Source organism: Python bivittatus, unplaced genomic scaffold (genome assembly GCF_059951505.1).
Source record: "Python bivittatus isolate LINGU-HERP-01145 unplaced genomic scaffold, Pbiv_v1 ctg000850_np1212, whole genome shotgun sequence".
In the NCBI taxonomy this organism is placed as follows: domain Eukaryota; kingdom Metazoa; phylum Chordata; class Lepidosauria; order Squamata; family Pythonidae; genus Python; species Python bivittatus.
In genome coordinates, this window is record NW_028277112.1 from 43383752 (window position 1) to 43406056 (window position 22305).

Below are 22305 nucleotides of genomic sequence, written 5' to 3' on the forward strand. Positions count from 1 at the left end.
AAACATTATTTGTATTAGAATATTATACCTAGGAACAAAACAAATAAATTATCCCTAACTGTGAGGAATTTAATTTTCAGGTCCTATCTTCTAGCTAGACCCAAGTGAGTGAGATACATGTCATCACACCACTGTAAAACATTACTGCTGAGCCCTAAAGCTTGAGAGAGGGAGGCATGGTACATATTATACCCTCAGGATCAGACAATAAACAACACACTTTGACAAAAATTGTGAAAAATGGTAATCTCCCCCCCCACCCCCACCAACCAGGCCTGCTGCCACTGAGTATGCAATTGGTGCACCTTTGTTCCAAGGACCCAAATCTGCTGGTGAATCTTGGTGGCCTACAACAATCCATATACTACTAAAACTCTCCGGTCTATAACCTTCAACTGGGCAAAATGATGTGTCATAGGGCAACAATTTTTGAGCCAAGGTACCTCAAATGGGCTAACTTACAGAATGCATCCAAATTCTGGGACCCATTACTCCTGTGGGATTCAAATTTGGGAAATGTGTGGCTGCTTCAGCACTGCACTGCAGCAGTCAGCTCAGGTACATGATTGTCATGGGCATATTCCTGACCTTTCCCACCTCCCTCTGTGCCCAATCAGGTCTTGCCAGCAAGACCTGACAGGCAAGCAACAATTGGCTGCTTTGGAAACGAGACAGAAATTTGAAATTTCTTAATGGCAGTTGGTGGTGAGGAAAGGATGAGGGAGTGGCTTGGATCCCTGCTGGCAAGGTAGGGATGGCTGGGGGGCACCGGTGGTCAATGGGTGAGCTCTCTTCCTCCCTCAAGGGAGGGGGCCCTTGGGGACATGCCGGAATGGGGAGTAGGGCTGCAGTTTTCTTCACAGTCTGTGGCTCTCTTTGTTCCACCTTCCCCCAGCAAAGGGGCAGACAGTTCTGCTGGTCAGCCAGGGAGGAGGGGGAGGCGGAGGCAGTTTCACTGGGGCTCTCCTGAGGGTCATGAGGGGAAGGCAAACAGTGCAAGCCTATATCATATGTGGAAATAGAATGGACGGGAGGGAGGGAAGAAGGGAAGGGAGAGGGAAGAGGGAAAGAAAGAAGGGGGGAGGGAGGGAAGAAGGGGGAGGGAGCCTGATACTACAATCGTTAAATTTATTTTTCTCTCTCATTAATCTACACTCAGTACCCCATGATGACAAAGTGAGAACAGAATTTTCTGCCATTCTTCTTTGCAAATCCTCTCAAGCTCAATCAGGTTGGATGGGAACCATGGGTGGACAGCCATTTTCAGTTCTCTCCAGAGATGTTCAATAGGGTTCAAGTCAGGGCTCTGGCTGGGCCACTCTAGGACATTTAGAGTTGTCCCTAAGCCATTCTTGTGTTGTTGTGGCTGTGCACTTAGGATCATTGTCACATTGGAAGGTGAACCTTCGGCCCAGTCTGAGGTCCTGAGCGCTGTGGAACAGGTTTTCATTGAGGATATCTCTGTCCTTTGCTCCATTCAGCTTTCCCTCAACCCTGACCGGTCTCCCAGTCCCTGCTGCTGAAAAACACCCCCACAGCATGATGCTGCCACCGCCATGCTTCACTGTTGAGATGGTATTGGGCGGGTGATGAGTGGTGCCTAGTTGCCTCCAGACATAACGTTTAGAATTGAGGCTGAACAGTTCAATCTTGGTTCCATCAAACCAGAGAATCTTGTTCCTCACAGTCTGAGAGTCCTTCAGGTGCTTTTTTGCAAACTCCAAGTGGGCTTTCCTGTGTTTTGCACTGAGGAGAGGATTCCATCTAGCCACTCTGCCATAAAGCCCAGATCAGTGGAGGGCTGCAGTGATGGTTGTCCTTCTGGAACTTTGTCCCATCTCCACACAGAATCTCTGGAGCTCAGTCAGAGTGACCATCGGGTTCTTGGCCACCTCTCTTACTGAGGCTCTTCTCCCCTGACTGCTCAGTTTGGCCGGGCGACCAGCTCTTGGAAGAGTCCTGGTTGTGCCAAGCTTCTTCCATTTGAGAATTATGGAGGCCACTGTGCTCTTGGGAAGCTTCAGTGCAGCAGAAATTTTTTTGTAACCTTCCCCAGATCCATGCCTTGCAATAATCCTGTCTCTGAGCTCTGCAGGCAGTTCCTTTGACCTCATGGCTTTTGCTCTGATACAGTATGCATTGTCAGCTGTGAGGCCTTCTATAGAGAGTTGTGTGCCTTTCCAAATCATGTCCAATCAATTTAATCTACCACAGGTGGACTCCAATCAAGGTGTAGAAACAGCTCAGGAACGATCAAGAGAAATGGGAGGCACCTGAGCTAAATTTCAAGTGTTGTTGCAAAGGGTCTGAATACTTATGCCAATGTGATATTTCAGTTTTTCCTTTGTAATAAATTTATAGACATTTCTAAACTCCTATTTTCACTTTGTCATTATGGGGTACTGAGTGTAGATTAATGAGAAAAAAAATGAATTTGAACGATTGTAGTATCAGGCTGCAACATAACAAAATTGAAAAAAGTGAAGGGTGTCTGAATACTTTCTGAATGCACTGTATCTCTGAAATGATGACCCGACAGGTCATGGGTTGCCTAGAAAAAACTGAAAAAAGAGTTGGTACCTGTGAAAGCAAAGACACCCGAGATAATCTTCCAGTCTATTATTGGAAGTAAAGAGAGAGCTTGGGTGCTTATGGATCAGAATACCCAACATTCAATGGCTTGCTCTTAAAATTCTTCTTTCTTACGAGAGCAATGTGCTGGACGCAAAAAGAACCTTCAGCTGAAAGTATCTGTGTTCCAAAGCAACCCACAAGGTCATGAGAGTGGCTCTCGGCCAGTATGTTCTTTTCCTGAATTACTGGTTGACTTGTGCCCTGGAAAGTGTAAGAAAAACTTAAGCATCAGTTTAGAAGGCAGCTGCACGCTTCTTTGAAAATACTGCAAGGTAACTTGGAGTACTCCCATGTGCACAACACCATACAGACAAGTTGATATGACTTCTTTTTAATAACATGTCTTTACTCTGTTTCTTTCTCTAGCATTACTACATATTTTATGACCTATTATAACTAGTCAATTCCCTATAAAGGGTATCCAAGTCAGCCTACAGAAAAGGATGAAATAATAAAATGAATTAAGAAACAAAAATAGCTAAAAGCAATAAAAACTAATAGAATTCACATTGTATTAAATAATTTTATTTAATAAAGCGGGTGACATACAGACAATACTTTTTAAAAAGTTTCACCTTATTTGGTTAGGGTACTGTATACAATTTGCTTCAGTGATCTGTCAATAGAAATTGTCTGTTCATACCCCTAATTGAAATGGTTAAAAATACTGTAAGCCTCTCTTTTTTTGGAATTGAGAACAAGGATCTGATTTTAGCCCCCTTATATTCCTTTCCTGCTGGACAAGATGAACTTTTCATGTTTTGGAAAAGGCTCCGCATACCAGGCTTGTACCGATTGCTTGTATGTATTGCTTGTAAGTCAACGATGTGATTATAGATGCATATACTTTATTTCTCAATAAAAAATTTGCTTTGTGCTCGCCTGGCTTTCTCAAGACCTTCAAAAGTGATGGGTCCTTTTGGCATTTCTAGCACAGCATTTTCTGTGTCGATTACGTTCTCAGCTTCATCTGAAGAAAAAGGTGGATTCATGTATGGATTACATCATTTTATAAGACTAGAGATAATCACTGATATTAACTTCATTTAAGGAGTATATAGTACTTACGTGTCATTCTTTGTAGTAATGTTCCATACGCCATATCATACTCATAGGCAAGCACAAAACTCAAAGGAACAATTGGAATAAAGAGTTGAGGCTTCTTATTTTTAATTGCTCTGTATTAAAAAAAGACCTATAAGTAATATAATCAATGTTCAGATAAAATAAGACACTTTAAACACCATATATTAATATTTCTTAATATAAGCATATTCTGGAATTAAACATATTTTGTGGCAATGAAGCCCTGTCGTTTTTAGTTTATAGTCTCATTTGGGATAATTATGCAAATGATTTGGCTAAACAAATCTCACACATATTCTATTCTTGTTTTAATGTCTTAGTAATGTAGCTTTGCTAACAATTATGCTAACAGTCATATGTTGACTTAAACATTGTTGCACTGACTGTGGATCCTATGTTTGATTAATTAGTTGCTGTAAGGGCTTTTTCAGCTGACCAGTTTATAGCATAACGTGACATCGTTACTCATTTATTGTAATTCTTTTTCTGGCCATCTTAACTGAAGATAATTCTGATAAATGCTCCAATTTGTTCTAAGATTATTATGTTTTCCACACCAAAATGCAGATGAGAAAAGCAGTCCTCTCATTCTGGTGGTTTACTCTAAGCAAGCAAACCTACTAGCACATATTGCTTGATACACCAGTGTGATATAATGGTTAAGATGTTGGCCTACGAATGGAAGGAGTCAGCTTCAAGTCCATCCTCAGCTACAGAAGCTCACTAGGTGAATTTGGACCACTCATTCAGACCAAATCATCTCAAAGGGCAAAAATGGAGGATGTATACTGCCTTCAGCTCCTGAAGGAAAGGTGGCATATAAACCTAACTAGTGCAGTTAAAAAGCAAGTGAAAATAGTTAAACCAATCAGGAAGCATTGTTTTACTGTATTAGAGAGCCAGTTTGGTGTAGTGGTTAAGGCAACAGGCTAGAAACCAGGAGACTCTAGTCCCACCTTAGGCACAAAGCCAGCTGGGTGACCTTGCGCCAGTCACTCTCTCAGCCCTAGGAAGTGGGCAATGGCAAACCACTTCCAAAATCTTGCCAAGAAAACTGCAGGGGCTAGTCCAGGCAATTGCTAGGAGTCAACACTGACTCTAAGGAAAAAAAATGCAAATCAGGATCCTCAGCTTATCCTTCTCTAAGAGTAGAACTGGCTTGATTCTAATTGAAATCATAACTGGAGATACAAGCCAGAAATTTCAGTTCAGGTGTAATATTAAACCAACTTGGATCACTTAGCTTCTCTTGCTATCAGGAGAAATCAAGCTGGAGTGACAGGCTAGCAGGCATGCTCTGCCACAATACACTGTAAACCAGTATTCTGAAGAACTCTTCCTTGTATGTGTCCTGATGCAATGTTTGTTATTTGAAATGAACAGAAAAGGGATATAATCTCTAATGTGATGAACATTAGTACAGAATGGAAGAAACAATAGACTGCAAATTGTTAAACAGCTGGATTTTATTTTCTTTATCTTATAGGAGGCTTCCCCAACCATATATCTTATTGCTGCAGCAGAGATAAGAAGGATATGTGGATGGAAACTGCAATCTTACTTAACCACAGGGCATCAATTCTATAATCCACAGGACTGGAGTGGGTATGTACAAAACACTGTATGTATAGACTTTTCCAAGCATCACCTGGTCTGTGCCTGGACCAAAACACATTTTTCATTTCATGTACACCTCTAACTGGAGTATATGATCAGTATACTCTACTAGTTATTTTTTATTTATCGCTTTATTTTTTATTTATCCTTTAAAACTGAAAGAATGAGAGTAAAAACAATAAAATCTGGCTCCTGTTTGTTATTTAAAAAAAAAGAATTGCATACCCAATTGCTAGACCCACAGTTGCAAGTCCGTAAAACGATCCAAAATACTTGAGAAACTCCCGTGTCCAAGCAATCTGCAAGGCCACCTGCCTCTCACGCATTTGATTTTGCATCAGAAGTTGCCTTTCTAGCTGAATGTAAAAAAGAAAAGTATTTTGCTTATACATTTCAATAACATTCCTACAGAATAACTGTCTTCAGCTTCTAAATAATTGCTATATACTTTCATAATAATTTGGGGATAAAGGAGAATTAATATCTTAAAATAGTTGTTGAATTATAAAACTTCATGCGGTTGTTCCAATTTCTGTCCTATTTGCTTTGGATAACTTAGGAAAGACAAGGCTCTGACAAAAGAGACAGGAGACCTGTGCGAAGTCTCAATATTATGGCAACTCCTGTTTGTCAAGATGCTGGGTAGAGGCAAAGATGATTCAGCAAAAGAGCTTTCAACCAGTCTATCTACTGTGCTACTCACATAGGGCATATGAACGTGTAATTCTGAACCAATTTCCACTTGTAGTAGAGGAACAACTCATACTGAAGCAAGCTGTATTTCGGCCAGGAAGGACACACGTACTGAACCTCCCCAATATATTGAATTGCTTTTGAGCATCTCCACGGATGCAGTCTCTTAGCAGCATATGCCATTGTTAACTATCACACATTGCTATAGATTATGTAGATACATAATTCTGGCTCAGGATTTAAAATTAATACAAATCATCCAGTTACTGCATCACTGCTTCTATGTTGAGCTTAGAGGGAAATGCAACTGATAGTAAATTGTTTTGGCACTGTGGAACTTTAGCAAGGAGACAGAGATGTAAACACCTGTTTCCTTTGCAAATATAAGAAATACCTGTGAAGAATGGGTTATTTGGCCAACTGAGGCAATGTATGTGTAAAAAGTTACTTAACAACTTTGCAGACTGTATCACTGCATTATAAATCACTCTCAGCCTTTTACCTGCATTCCTCCTTGTAACGATTAAGATAAAGAGGCCAATACAAGTTCCCCAATTTAATACCTCCTAAGAGGAGGAACAGCAATGGCTGCACACAAGAAACTATTTTATCCCTAAATCTATTCCTAGCGAAAGTCCACTTCTCTAGGTTCCCAAGTTACTGACCAAAGATGGAATTAGACCATCCCCAAGGCCTGACTGTAGAAACAGGCCTTTGGCAGAAGCTCAATTATCTAAGTTCCCAAGTTATTGACCAGAGATGGCATCAGAGTATCCCCAGGTGCTCTTTGCTAGGGAGCCTGTCTTACTTAAAAATATGCCTTGCAGAGGGTTCACTCTCTAAAATAGTGACCAAGTCCTTGATAAGAGGTGCTACTCAGCCATTTCTAGGTGTTAATTGTTTATATTCCCTAACTCTTAAGAAAAGTATAAAAAGGCGGCACCCCCACCCCCAGACAGTTTGACTGCAGTGTAGACATTAAGTCTTGGGAAGAAAAGTCTTGGGAAGAAAAAGTGCTCCACCACTTCCAACTCCAGAGCTGTATTCGCTACCATTTCTTTGGAGGAGAGTTTCCTTGTAGACAGAAGAAACATATTGGTATAGCCTTCTTTCTCAGCAAGTCTCTTAGTATTTATTAAATGAAATCCTTTTTGGCATTTCACCCTGGTCTAATCTTATTGCCTTAGAATTTGTCGAGGAGAGAACTAGACTATTTTTGACAGGTGTTATAAAATACGGCATTACAGGTAGTCCTCTGAAGTTATGACGGCACTGAACGAATGGTGGTTATGACCAGTCCTCGGAGTTCCAGCTATCCCAGCAACCCCCCATGGTCATGTGATCAACTTAGAACTGGTTGCAGTGCCCTGTGATCAGGTGATCACTACTTGCAACCTTCCCTGCCGGCTTCCCCAGAAAGTCAATGGGGAAGCCGGCAGGGAAGGTCACAAGATGCTGGGGTAAGTCTCCCCCACCTGTGCACCCTCCCCAGCCTCTCACACACCCCCTTGCCATGCCTCTTGCACCCCCCCTCATTCCCACCCCCCACCCAGCAGCAGCCATTTACCCGCCTGGGTCTTACAACTTCTGGCCAGCTTCCCCACTAACTTTGGTTGCGGAAAGCCAGCAGGCAATTGCCTCGCCTAAAAACTGTGGGATTCAGTTAATGACAGCAATCGGGACTGCAGGGATTGCTGTCGCTGAGCGATGATGTCGCGCTTTACTAAAAGGCTGAATACATGATAATTTGCTGGAGCAAATCTATCAGTCCTTATGGGCAGAAATGGCAATCACATGATCCCAATCTTTGGGGCTATAACAAGAAATCAATTTATGTGAATAAAGCCACCTAAATATCAAAACCAGGGCCTACTAGTCAATATGTACATTACATTTGGAGGAGATTTTATAATATTCTAGATGGGTAAAGATTTGAAGGCATACCAATCCTAGCTAAAATAAAGCACATACTGATACTTAAGGTTCAAAACATGACACTGGCTTTATAGAAGAAGAGACATTGGCTAATATATTTTATATATTACTCTTTAATACGCTTGTTTATAAACAGTAAGGACAATCCTGGATATAAGCCAATTATTTTGCTTGGAGCAAAGAGAAATTAAATCTTAATATGCATCAAACTTTAATTATACTTGATGGTTTTAATAACATTTTCTCAGCAAAACTGCTTGCCCAGGACTTTTATATATAATATTCCCAATATATTTCAATTGAAGATAGTGTGGTTAATGTTGACAAACACTACGGCAAGACAGATTTGTTATTTTAAAGAAACAGAACTCTATGTATATATATTTGCCAGCATTTTACAAAACATTAATTGCTAAAATATATAAGCAACATGCAAGTCTTACAAACAACTGGGAAAATACACACTTTTCATAGACACAGAGCTGAAAGACTGCTCAAAATGAACAATAAAAAACATATAAGCAATGTTTTGTAGGCTGTGCATTGGGCACTGCCAATTATACCTGTTTACTTGGGTCTAATTGATAAAATAATTCTACATACCATTTTTAAAAACCGTAACTGAGAAATTGTCTTTGAGGGTCCTGGAAGTGATATTGCAATATACACTATTCAGGGAGAGGAGTTCAAGAAATGCAATCTTAGGATACATTAACAAAAGGACAACTTCTAAACAATGAAAAGCATTATGTTCCATTTTTACTATATTGTGATCAGATAGCATACATTCTGGTTTCCAAAAGCACTTCCAAGTTATTGCTAATGCTATAACTTCAAATCAAAACACATTTTAAAACGATTCTGTCTCCCCTTCCATTATGGACTCTTTTCTGGAACAAAATGAAAAAGAAACAACATGAAAGAATTTGGAATCTCTAAACATTCTGCGAACAAGGCAGGACAATTACCTAATTAAAGCAGCCATTTTTAAACATACTGCCAAACTGGCAAATAAAACTATGTGCTGGCATGACACTGGCTTATGTTTAGCCTGGAAAAGAGAAAACTGAGGGGAGATATGATGAAGAACTCCCTTACAAGAAATAGAGAGCAAAATTAGAACCAAATAAGTAAGAACTGTTCCAAAAGGAGATTTTAGTCGTTTGTTTGAATAAATTTTCAAGAGGTATGGATTATTTGACAATGGAATAGATTGTCCTGAAAAATGATAAGATGTCCTTTGCTGGAGATTGTAAAGCTAAGGCTGGACATCTGCCAATTATCCAATATGGATCCTAACTGAGCAGTTTATCAGACTGGGTAAAATCCAAAGTCCCTTCCACCTTGAAAATAAATCACGGATCATTCTTTTAGAATACACTTATTTAGCATTGGTAAGAATTATCTGCAGTGTCCAGAAATTGGTAACTTAAAGAGATGTCCTATTATGAAATGAACTTTAGAGAAAAGCAAGACTGATAAATGCATCTGAGTGTCAGCTGATCAGCTACTGCAAAGATGCTGTGGTACAGGCCAAAATACAGAGCCAGTTTGGTGTAGTGGTTAAGATGTTGGCCTAGAAGTCCGGAAGCTGTGAGTTCTAGGCCTCCCTTAGGTAGAGGGGCCAGTCACTCTCTCTCAGCCCAACCCACCTCACAGGGTTGTTGAAAATAGGAGGCAGGAGTATTAGGTACGTTTGCTGCTTGAGTTGACCAAAACATAAAAAAGGCAGGATAAAAATCTAATAATGATAATTAGCAAATTGGGGCTGTTGTGTTATGTAGTACACCACACAGAGTTAATGGTTTAGCTTGTGATGTGAATACACTCTATTTGCAGTGCAGGTACTAACTTTAAATACTTGATATGTAACTTTAAAGATTTGCTGGAAGGAGATAAATTGAATAGAACATATCTGGAAGGCACTAGGTTAAAGAAAATTGCTGTATAGAATTACATGTAATTTGAGGAATTTACCTGTACTGTACAGCCATGTTTGAGAGCTTCCTGAAAACAGTATAATAAGAAAAAAGGACCCAAAATAGTGTGGGTTGTGATATGGGATCCACCAAAGGTAGGCAAACATTCTAGGATTACTGGAAGAATTGTAGGTCATCTCAAGGAGCTGCATGTAGACCTTGGTATCTAAATACTGACAGAATCCAGTTAATTTTATCAGTGTGACATGTCACCCATAGATGAGAAATCAAAAGCAACATGCCAAGTTATCAAGTGATAGATTAAGAATATTTCCAAAGGGAGATCAGTCTGAGAAAAAAGATTTAATGGTAACTAGCATATCAAGATCCAGAAAGAGCTGTATGAATTGTCAACTGCAACATTTTTTATTTAAAAATATTTTCAGAAGTATCTGCAGAACTGGTCATACTTGATCTGGTGAAAAGCATGTTCAATATAGCCCTTAAAACCACCCTTGATCCTATGATTCATTATATAGTCTTTGATTCACCATATGTAGTAAGTTATCTCTTAATTCATGAATTGATAGAGTGGAGAAAAGCAAAAAGATATGGTGGCGACCTAAATTTCTTCCAATGTTCTTACTTTTTTTTAACAGCCAGTCAGTTCCAAGGTTTTATGAACAGTACACATAACATTTCTATTCCCTCAGAAAAGTTTTAAATGTCACACAAACATTGTAATTCCCCATCATTCAAAATTACCAGTGTCACTGTCTAATTCAAAATAAAGTTAACACCTAGATGTGAGGTCAATGTAATTACTTCTGCAAGGTTCAGATACCAGGAAGCAAGAGTCTATTAATAAGTACCTCTTTCTATTATATTACAAACAACCTATTTATGTCCTGTATCCTAGTCGAAATGAGACTTTTGGACAAGGGTAAACCAATTGATCCTGTTAAAAGTATGATAAAACCATATAGCAGAATATCAACAAAATGTGATATCTGATATATACATACATACATACATACTTGTGGCATTCAGAAACCTAATTAAGCAAATGTTAGGCAATAAACCACAATTTATTGCTATTTTATAATTACACATTTCAACACATCTCTTCTTTCAGAAGAATGGGCTACAAAATAACACTCACAAAACCAAAGCTTCAACACATCCACACTACAGGTAGTCCTCATTTAGCAACCACAATTGGGACCAGCAAATCAGTCGTTAAGCGAAGTGGTCGCTAAGTGAAACCATGACTATACTTATGATCTTCCTTCAATTTTCCTTTGCTTTACAGACATGCAAAAGTTGTAAAGGCGAGTATTGGCCGCAAAGTTAATTTTTCATCACTGTTGTAACTGTGAATAGTAATTGTATGAGGCAGTCACTAAACAAGGACTGTATCAGCATTTGGATTTTTTATCATTCAGATTTAGTATAAAAATAGATACAAATATATTTACATCATAGTATGAGATCTCACAGTAAGAGATTTTATGTTATCACATAATCCACACCAGGTTTATCTGTGAAAAATATTTACTCAGACTTCGCACAAGGCAGGCTCATGAGGCTACAAGGTTGAATGGAAAAAGCAGAGCTATTTCTTCTCTCTCAATGACTCCTACATGTTTTTTTTCAAATAGAAAAAAGTGTAGTTTAGTTTTGAGCAAAGTCAGAGGAAAATAGGATTCTCCTTCAAGCTTGTGGCCTTCTGAAGCAGTTTTTGACTTTGAAAATTGTCTAATGAGGATATGGAAGAAACAGTATTTTATTGTTATCTATTTAGTTTTGTTCCTACCCAAGATTGGGATTTCTGTTTCTGCACCCAGATTCAACACTCTGGCTACACAACATGCTAAAAATAAAGACAGTGCATCATTTTACATGGACATTCTCTGATTATGTGCTGTAATTTAACCAGGTTTTGTTGATTATGATGTACAGATCCCAAAACGCCACAACTTTGGGTTTCCAGAAGCCAGCAACTGTAATCAAGGCTTGTCATAGAGTGTAGATCCTGTTTTATGGAAATCCAAAATGGCAGCCTTTTCAGGTTTAGATGATGATGTAAGCTGAAAAGCTCGGTTAAATTGCATGCACAACTGCTTGTTAACCCAGCTTTTTAGCTTAGCACAGTGTTGTCCAAACTTGGCCACTTTAAGATGAGTGGACTTCAACTCCCAGAATTCCCTAGCCAGCCATGGCTTTTGCATGCTGGCTAGGGAATTCTGGGAGTTGAAGTCCACTCATCTTAAAGTGGCCAAGTTTGGACAACACTGGCTTAGGATTTTATGCAAATACAGACTCAGAATTATATCACCCTATTGGATCTCAAAATAGTCTCAAATCAGTGCTTTAGCATACAATGATAGTTACAATGCAGTATCCTGCTGTTGCAATTCAGTTTATTGGAATTCAGTATTATTTGAATGCTCTGGAACTCTCCTACCACAAACCTATGAAGCAACAAAGTCTGGATACATGATGAAGTACGTTGCATGGCACAGCCCTGTAAAACTTCAGTCCCTCCCTCTCTTCCCATCTGTCTCTTTCTCTCTGCCTCACCCCACTATGGAATTAAAGAGCTATCTACTTATCCTTGAAAGCTGGCAGAAAACAATACTGGAGTAAATTTGTTGGTCCCATTGTCAATGCCCATCCTGCCTCTGTTGTGTCTATTCTTACTCATTGCCAAATGGTGAAGTTCTGACAGGTGAAGGTGTCACTTGTTATAAGCAAGGTGGCTGGTTATTCCCTGGGTCCCCTTTTATCGTGTTACCAGCCAGGGCAGAAAAAATCAAGTCACTAAAGCAGAAATATGGAAGGTCTGACTTCAGAACTCACTTGTCTGCCCTTTCTTCCACAACTTATTTGGGCATCTCCCAGTGTAAAACAATGTGAAGTGAGGAAGGAGACAAATCCTGCCATGCTGTGTAACCATCTAACTCCTGCAAAGCCAAACAAGGGGAGAGCTGCTGGAGAACTACCTCTCTTACCTGGGGATGGGGGTGACTGAAAGTGACAAAAAGAGGGAAATTGGCAAACAAGCAACCAATTCCAGTTCAACGTCCCTCATTATTTTTCAGGACACCATAATGATGGAAAGCTGTACCTTTATGTAAAGGTACAGTGGAGAAGACCATTAAAAGAATCATCAAAACTACCCCTTCCTTTTCTGCCAATAAAACTGTGGAATTCTGCTCTGCCTTTTTGGAAGCCTGAATAGAAGCTAGTATTAAAAACGAAGAGGGAGAGAAGTGAAGGGTCTGAAAGAAACGCAAGAAATGAAGTGCTAATGGAAAAGACAAATACCGCGAGAAATAATGGCTACAGTGGAGGATAGCTAATGACCAGAGGAAAGGGGGCACATCCATGCTTACCAACACTTCCAAAATACACCTCTGATCACGCTCTCTGTTGGTCACCTGAGTCTACCTTCTTGGTAGCAAGTAGGGAAGCACAGGAGATTCTACACACTTGAAGTGACTGGAATGAGGTTGGTGTCAGAATAGGGGGGAAAAGCTACCCTTAGACCAGTACCACTGATGACCAGTTAAGCCTATTGTTCACTCACACCTCCCATGCACTTCTGTCTGAGCAGTTCATTCTCATGCCATGGACAACTGAAGCTTGGATCTTATCTTTCCTTTGTCTCTTTGTTGACAGAGAAATGTACAGTATGATTTATATTTTGGCTGGAAAGCTGCACAAAATCAAATCATCATGTAGAGTTGTTACACATTGGTAACAAAAGTTAGAATGCAGTCCTGCATCTACTTACCTGGGCACAGTTACACTGAAATCAGTAACTGACTTCTAAATAGAATATAGTGTGAATCTGCATTAAATAAAAAAATAACTGAACTGCTTCTGAACATATAGAATTCAGCTGCTAAAAATGTCCCACAAATGTGTTCTTGTAGCTGATAATTCATTACAGTTTTATTATAAAATAATATATAACAATGATCTCCTCCTCAGACTTAATCAAAATGTGGTGAACTTGGCACCTTATTTTATCTTTTATTTTTCTATCATTGTATTTTAAAGACTTGACCTAATGTCTAAAAAAAAATTCTCGGTTTTTTTTCCAAACAAAAGAGGGTCGTATGATATTTCTGAAATCCTTACACTGCTACAAAGTTCTGTAATACAAAAACCAACCTGAAGCCGAGAATTCATAAGCATAAACTCCTGCTGCTTCTTTAGGTTTTCATTGACAGACTTTGAAAATATGAATCCCATTTTGATCTAAAAGGAAAGAATAAATTGCAACCATAATTAACAATATCCCAAACACTTTATACTAATAATGCTATTATACATCTTGAAGAAACAAGAAAAGGTGGATGGATAGATTTGCTGAGGCTTTAACTATGGTTTCCATAAAAGACACAATAGGCTGAATTTGTATTAGGGCTCCCAGATCTGGGCTGCAAGAAATCCAGGCCATATGAGGGAATCAAAAAGGTACTGACAACTATAAACTTGGTCCTGCTATCTTGGTGGTGGTTGAGGTATCTGCAGCCTAGTTCTGGTACTCCTAGTTCATACTTGCTAAACCATTAAACCATCATTTACAAACCACAACTGCTGACAGGGTGGGTTGGCGTCCTAGTGAGCAAACCAGCCTACGTGTTGCAGTTCACACATCCGAAACTCACGCGGGCGACGCACGTGCTGCCTGCCCTTAGCGCCTCGAATGTCCCAGCCTTCTCAAGGTTGTCTGAGAATGATGGGAGTTGTAGTCCAAAATATCTGAAAGTCGTCACTCGGGGAGTGATACCCGCAGTCAGTCACAACCACTGCGTATACACCGTCGCTCCGTAAAGCCCCATCGTGCACAAGTAGCGAAGGGAAACCACCTTTTCAACCTGCGCTCAGCCCTCTCCGTTCTTGGCCTCTCCTTAGCCCAAACTGTCCCATGTCTTACCCTTTCGGATACTCGAGCGGCTTCACTCGATCAGAAACTCGGGCAATTGGCCCAAGAAGCAAGACTTCCGGGCACAATTTTCCCAGCGCGGCCGACAAAGAGATTGCCCGGAGTTTGTACTTGGCGTTGAAACAGCGAAGGCATTTGAAGCAGGTCTGGCAGTCACGCGGGAGGGAGGCAAATATCCGGGACAGGGAAGGATCCCCTGCTACAGTATTCACTTTTAAATACCAACTAGCTACAGCAACTAACAACAACGGAAAAATCACCCACATCGGGCTGATAGCTGTAACATGCACGCCCAGGGAGCGTTGGTTTAGGAAGAGTCTCAGATCAGAGCTGCAAGGCTCTGCCTGGCCACTAGAGGGCAGCAAAGCGAGAACCCTCTAGTTCCCTGCTACCACCTAGTGGTCGTCCGAAGTTCTGCTGCCAGGATCTGGATGATCCAACGCCGGCTGGATGATGGCTTGGATGATAAGACAGCATTTTTCTACACGCCTTTCCTAAAACACGAAGCTCAGTTTTTTGTACACCCATCTCTGTAACACCATCCCTTTCTGGGACGTGTTTCATGGGGCGTGCTCTTGGGTGCAGCGACGATTGGGGCACCAAGGGGGAAAAAAACAGGTTGGAAAAGCCGATGACACTTATATGCAGCTAAATAGGCTAACCGCTGATACGGGGCTTCATAGCTCAGAAATGCAAAATTAAGCAAAGCTAATAAGCCAGACAGGCACGAACACTGCACTCAAGCTTGATTTTCAGACTAGAAAGAAGAACAGAGAAAGAATCTGCCTGTAGGAGCATCGCATGGAAGGGTAAAACAAATTAAGATGCGGCCCCACCCTTGTGATTAAAGCCCCGCCCTCTCTTACGTGCTGGAAGAGAAGCGGTAATGGCCAAGACCTGCAAGAGGGTGCCTGAGCACAGCTCTGGGTACGGCCAGATGTGTAGCAGTAGGTGGAAGCAGTTGTCCAGATAAAAGAAGGCGAAACACTTTTTTGTTCTGTCACTTGGCCCAAGAAATGTTTTAAATTGGAATATCAACTGATGACAGAAGTCTAGTTAAAGTTTGGGCTGGGAATTAGGATGAGACCAGTGATCTGTGATCCAGGGTGAACATCTATTAGAGTTGTCTGGCTCTATTTTTGCCAATTTAAATTGCAGGTCTGAAAATTATAGGGCAATGGTTTTCTGAAGAGCAGGCAGTTCAAGAAAGACTCTTAAGATCTCTACCACTAACATATAAAAACAGAGGTTCTAATTCTCACAATTTTGGATAACCCAGACAACACTGCAATTTAATAAATAAATAAGCTTTGACATCTACGTAAAGCTCTTTGGACTGTCATTGAATTTGGCCCACATTCAATTTATTCATATATCTAATTTCATTTAAGTTTGTGTCTGAGACAACAGTGTACATAGCCTGTAAAGAGTCCCTGCACAGATTATTTTATTTTATTTATTTATTTATTTATTTATTTAGCAAATTTATATGGTTGCCCAACTCACACACAGTGACTATGGCATTAACAGAGGTGAATATGGGTAGCTCAGGGTTGAACTGTGAAGTCCTTGGGGTTCTCTGAGCTTGGTTCTTTTCTTGCAAACATTTCATTACCCGGCTAGGTAACAACTTCAGTGCTAAAATGAAGACAAAAGACCAGAAGATCACCTCACCAGCAATCATCACCCAGATAAGCAAAGGTTACCACCAGTCAACAATCAAGCAGCAAACATATGCTAATCAAAGAACTATCAGAGGAGCAAAACAAAAACCCCACCCCCACCAGCACTGGCAAGGCAGGCCTCAGCACATAAATAGAGAGCAAACCCCATCCCATTTTAGCACTGAAGATGTTACCTGGCCCGGTAATGAAACGTTTGCAAGAAAAGAACCAAGCTCAGAGAACCCCAAGGACTCCACTATGGCATTATAGAGCGTAGCCATGTCAAAGCAGAAAGCTCAAGAAAACTATCTTTGGTAAGGAGGAAGACAGAGAGAGGAAACGGCAGTTCCACCCACTGTTTGCCCTGCTTCAATTAATTGGCAGCCCCTCACAGATTATTATTTGAGGGTTGGGCTAGGAGACCACCAAGGTCCTTTCCAACCCTATGGTTCTATGATCTGTGTAAAGATGATCTATGTAAGCCAACTTTGATCGGCCTCTCGGAGATGCTTTATACATATTGCACACCAGGTGGCACTATTGCTTTTCTAGAATCCAGCACCCTGCCGTCCTTGCACAGCTGAAGTTTGAATATAGTTTTGGTTAGATATATCTGCGCTGTCTGTTAATCTGGCAATTTCTGTATGCTTCTGCTAAATATCCTGACTTTGCTCCTGCTTTCATATTTCACCTCCTATTCATAACTTCAAAGCACAGGGGGGCACCACCAACACTGTGTGAAACTCTCAAATAGATCTGTGCATTGTGAAATTGTCCATTTTCAACCTTGATGAGATAGGTAACCAGCAAACATCCAAATTTGATTCAAAACTCATTTTATGCAAAATAGAATATTACTAGGTATTAGCATCTGCTTCCTGTTAAAAAAGAATTAACTCCTTTATATACCCATGTAAACTAGAGCAGAACTACTCTAACTGGATTGCAAAACCTAGATGGCTGCTAGGAATACATTTAATGCAGTGTTTCTCAAACTTGGCAATTTTAGATGTGTGGACTTCAACTCCCAGAATTCTGCAGCCAGCAATGTCCACACATTTAAGTCCACACATCTTAAAAGTTGCCAAGTTTGAGAAATACTGGTTTAATTAATCCCTTTACTGCCATCTTGTGGTCATTCATGTTTGCAGCCTGGATATGCTGACTTTAATTAGAGATCTGAGAAAGATTCATGATTTATCATATCTAGATATCTACAAATTACACCTGGAAAAGCTCATTTGGAGACTGGGCCAAGATGCCATCCATATGCAGGTGATATTCAGCTCTAACTCAGCCCTGGGAAGGTGGTGGAAATCTGCAATTCGTATTTGTTGCTGGACAAGAGCAAACGTGCTGACAGTTCAGAAAAGATGGAACTATTGTTTGCTGAAGTTTTAAAGATCTGGATGGAATGAATATCATCTCTTCTGGATGGAACTGCAATAGGTTGACAGCTTGGAGAAAGGACTGTTGGCCAGTGTTAGAAAACATCCATGGCATGCAGGGGTTTGGGTCCCCAGCTAGTTCAGTTCAAAGGATCAGGGAGCAGATGATGAGACAGAGGCCCTGGAAAGCACTGCCAGCCCCTGGGTAGCCTCAGGTTGTCTGAGCTGATCAAATTCAGCTTCTTAAGATCTCCTGGATCACTGCTAGACCAAGACATCAAGGTAGGAGTGATGAACAGGAGGGTTGTCTACAACTTCCTCTGTCCCTCTGTCACAGGGTCTTTTTAGGCGTGTCACAGATTTGACAGGACACATTCGGCTTCTACTGAAAAAGGGTATTTTATTATAGAAATGTATACAGAATAAACATGGTTTTCACACAAATAAGAATGTGAATTTTGACTTGTTACAATTTTACCTTGCCTCTATATTTCTATACATTTATTCTCCTCTGACTTTTTGAAGTTTGTCTTCTCTTTCTGTATTTTTCTGTTCTTCGCCTTATATTACAACGCTAGGCACTATTTTTAGAATTCAATTCCTTACTGTATTTCCCATTAGTTAGGTTTCAGTTTTTAACTGTAAAATCACTCTCTTCACAAAATCACTATCCTCAGGAGTGTCTTTCTTCATCCCAGTGTTTCTCAGCCTTGGCAACATGGCTGGCTAGGGAATTCTGGACGTTGAAGTCCACACATCTTCAAGTGGCCAAGATTGAGAAACACTGCTGCATCCAAACGCTGGGTGTTTAATTTCACCTTTTCTGTTCCCTGCTTACCCTTTCTTTCCTGCTTTATACTACTCTTAAACTTAAGTGTTTTATTATCCTCCCCTACCCCCATCTCCCCAGAATCCCTTGCACCCTCCAATGCCTCTCTTCAATAGCTTGGTAGCCCTTCATTCGGTGTTCTTTGGAATTTGTGCAACTCACCCGGCCCTCGTCAAACACTCACTTTGTTTCTTCCACTACAAGGTAAATGTTTGTTGGGGTCTTGAGTCCACCCAGCTGGTGTCCTTGATTCAGGGAAAAATGGGCAGGGCACTGCTGCTACTGCTGGAGCTGCCCTCCTGAACACATTGTTCCTTTCAAGTTTGCCTCTGCTCTGGAGCTTCCTGACATTGGTGACTTCCAGAGGCGTCTGCAGCATATGGTTAAAGAAAAGTCAAAATGGGGGCCACAGTGGTGCAATTGAAGCCCTGCCTTTTTTATGTGCATTGTGACACACACAAGAAAAACAGGTGCAATTTGACTTTTTCTGACCACACTCTATGGACACCCTGGTGGCTTCCCTCTTGCATCAAGCATGTATGCATGCTTGCATGCACACTCTTCTCTCCTCATCCCTTTTTACTTCCACTTTTTGTTTCTTCGCCTCTCTTCCTTGGCAGCCACACCCCCCGCTCAGCCATTTTGACTGCTTCTTTCTTCTCTAACAAACAGCTTGCCCCATTATGTCTCTATGTAATACCTATCAGTTCCACCTCTTGTCTCACAGAAAGGTAGCTGTGTGTGCACAACTGGACACGCTCCGTGTGAGAGGAATGGTTGCAGGTAGACCTTGGCCATCCTCTCACACAATCATAGTCCCATTCCAGAAGAAGGCAGACCCCTCCATGTGCTAAGCCTTTCCAAGATGGATTACTGTTACAGACAGGGCTGCTTTTAAAATAATTCTGAAGCATGGAGGATTCAGACATGAACCCTAGAGTTTTTGCTTGGTATGATGCCAATCCGCACTGACTATTCATCTGCTTCCTGATTCAGTAGTTACTAACCTTGACTCTAAATATTCAAGTTATTAGAAAGGCTCCAGCTTCTCATTTTTACCCCTTGTAACTTTTATTTCTCTATCTGAAACCCTTCCTTTTTCTTCCTCCATCAGAGCAAGTGACACTGTGGCTGCATAAGACTTTGTGTCCTCAAAGAGAGATTCCTACTGCATCAGGATAACTATAGCATTGTTTTGGTGAGCTTTTTAAAAATGCCTTTGTGTGTTTATTCTTTTACTGCTGCATGTTTGTTTTCAGTGATTCTTTTATTCAGGTTTCTTGTCTTATTTTATTTTTTGTAAATTGCCTTGAATAGGTTTTGTTTTATATCAAAAGAAGGGAGTTATTTAATAAGTGGAATGCAAGGTTAGATGGGCTGAACTTCATATATCACTTTGAATTAATTAGTAATGTTCTGAGTTTTGAGTTAAGTACTACTTCACAGTTATTTTAGGAGAAGTGTAATATTGCACTGTCATGATTTTGCTTTCTCTTTTTTGTTAGCATTGCTAGGAAGTTATTTATACTGTTTGTGATAATTTCCCTCAAAACTCTTTTGGGGTTTGGCCTTCTTGAGAAATTATTTCAGTGTTGTAGTTTCTTAGAAATAAATAAAAAACATAAGATCAGCTGAAAATGAAGCAACTCTAAAGCTGGAATTTTATGCATACACTTGTAAGACATTTTCAATGAAAATACTTATCTCTAGGCAAGGTTTCTTTTTTTTTATTATTTTACCTGATTCAGAAAAAGAGGTATAGTAGTCTGATTACTGTGCAGGTTCATGTTGCCATTTTCATATCTCCTTTATGCACACCAGTCACATGTTGCTGATCTCAAAATGCTGAACATCATGGAAATTCATCCAAGTATTTAGGGTTGGATAAACAAAAACGGTATCTTCCCCACCATCCATACCCAAAGATCTCTTTGGTGTCTTTTGAAAAATGTCAGTGATTGTTCTGTAAGATTGCTGCTGAGTCACCAAGATATTCTCCACTCTGATCAATGAAAAACAATGGTAGGACTTCGCACTAGGGTGCAATAGGTACAGCAGCCTAGTCCTACCAGTGGGAAACCAGCCCTCCCACAAGCGCCACAGAGCTTCTTCACCACTTCAGCTGCACTGAATATGTTTTTTCATGGAACCACAGCTAACTGGAAAGAAATCAGCTTAGTGATCCAATGGAGACATGGACGTGGGATCATAAAAGTATGTAGACAGTCCAAGATTGGGGCAAATGCTGTGTGTCAAAATGCCCTCTGATCACAGTTCAGAGCATACTGCATAATGCACTTCATCAGTGCCCAAATCCAGGAAAGAATTTTCTCCCCCACAACTATACTGAGCACAAGGAAGGGAAGAGAACATAGACATATATCATAAAGCAATACTTAAAAATGCAGCATGATTGTGTTCTTCACAAACATGTGTTCCCTTAGATGCTACAATTTCTAAGTCTGATCCCAAGAGTTCTTGTTTCAACACAACCATTTGTAAGTTGTGCTTCTAAAAGTAATGTAAACAAATAAAGCTTTGTGAACCAGAACTGGCACCAGGGATCAGACTTACTGGACATGTGCCAAGTGTGAGACTTCTACAGGGGGTTCACTGTTCAGGGGCTCCAGAGCTTCCTGCTCTGAGTTGTCTTTTTCATTTTACCCAAGATTTCTGATTCATCATGGAGTATGAACTCAGAATGGATGCTATCTTGGATACCTATACCCCAGATTCAATTCCCAACAATTAACCTAAAGTACAGCATCTGGGTTAAAGGTCTAAGGACAGTATCTGTTTTAAGATTACACTATATCAGAACTTTGGGTGAAAGACAACATAGGGGAGTTTTAAAATTGTTTAATGTATCTTCTCATGACCTAAGGCTTTCCCCCCAGTGTGACGTGCAAAACTGCCAATGAGTAATTCTTACAGAATTAGGTACTGAGAAGCCCTGTGACTTGGATGTGGTTAAGGTTTTATGATTCAACTACTAAATTCTTCCAAGTGGTTAGAAGCATCGCTCATTACAAAAACCTGGAATGTGCTTGGTTTACTTTGGGTCTAAAAATTCAGACGTATGTATGTTGGAAAATCAATGTTTTTTAAAAATTTTACACAGTTTGTGTAATGGCAGGAACTGCCAATCCTTTGATTTCCTGTTCAGTCAAACCAAAATGTTTCTGTTCTGTCCCCTAAAACGACTGAATCTGAACTGCGGGAAGGGTTGTGTCCTCTTCTATTACCATACAACCTTTTGACTTTGACTTCCAAAGCCCTCTTGGGTGAGGAAAACTAGGCACACTCCTTCTAGGGGCTTGATTTACTGTTGATTTATGGTATAGCAGTGTGGTACCTGTGACAGTGTAAAAGATGAAATGGATGAAGCTTCGTATGCCAATATCTCTCCCTATAGAAGAGAACATCAAATATATAAAATTCCTATGGTAACAGTTTATGTCTTTCGTGATCATATTGGGGATGATCCTATGCACAGTTACCTCAGGAGCACGTTCTGTTGAATAGAATGGAGTGTACACATACACACACACACACTATATCTATCATCTATCTATCTAAC

The 22305-nt window shown here is 40.3% G+C and overlaps 1 protein-coding gene across 2 annotated transcripts; it reads right to left on the reverse strand.

Annotated features, from left to right (window-relative positions):
• Positions 1-3143: 3143 nt before the first annotated feature.
• PLGRKT (plasminogen receptor with a C-terminal lysine) lies at positions 3144-15151 on the reverse strand. 2 transcript variants are annotated; one of them, XM_007428126.4, is made up of 5 exons: positions 14836-15151; positions 14067-14153; positions 5563-5693; positions 3703-3812; positions 3144-3604 (listed from the first exon to the last, which is right to left on the reverse strand). In XM_007428126.4, the coding sequence occupies exons 2-5, from the start codon at positions 14145-14147 to the stop codon at positions 3483-3485; spliced, it is 444 nt and encodes a 147-aa protein (XP_007428188.1). In that variant the 5' UTR covers positions 14148-14153; positions 14836-15151; the 3' UTR covers positions 3144-3482. The 2 variants fall into 2 exon arrangements, with proteins under 2 accessions (XP_007428188.1, XP_007428190.1); XM_007428128.4 differs by lacking the exon at positions 14836-15151 and adding an exon at positions 14567-14585.
• Between the last annotated feature and the right edge of the window lie 7154 nt (positions 15152-22305).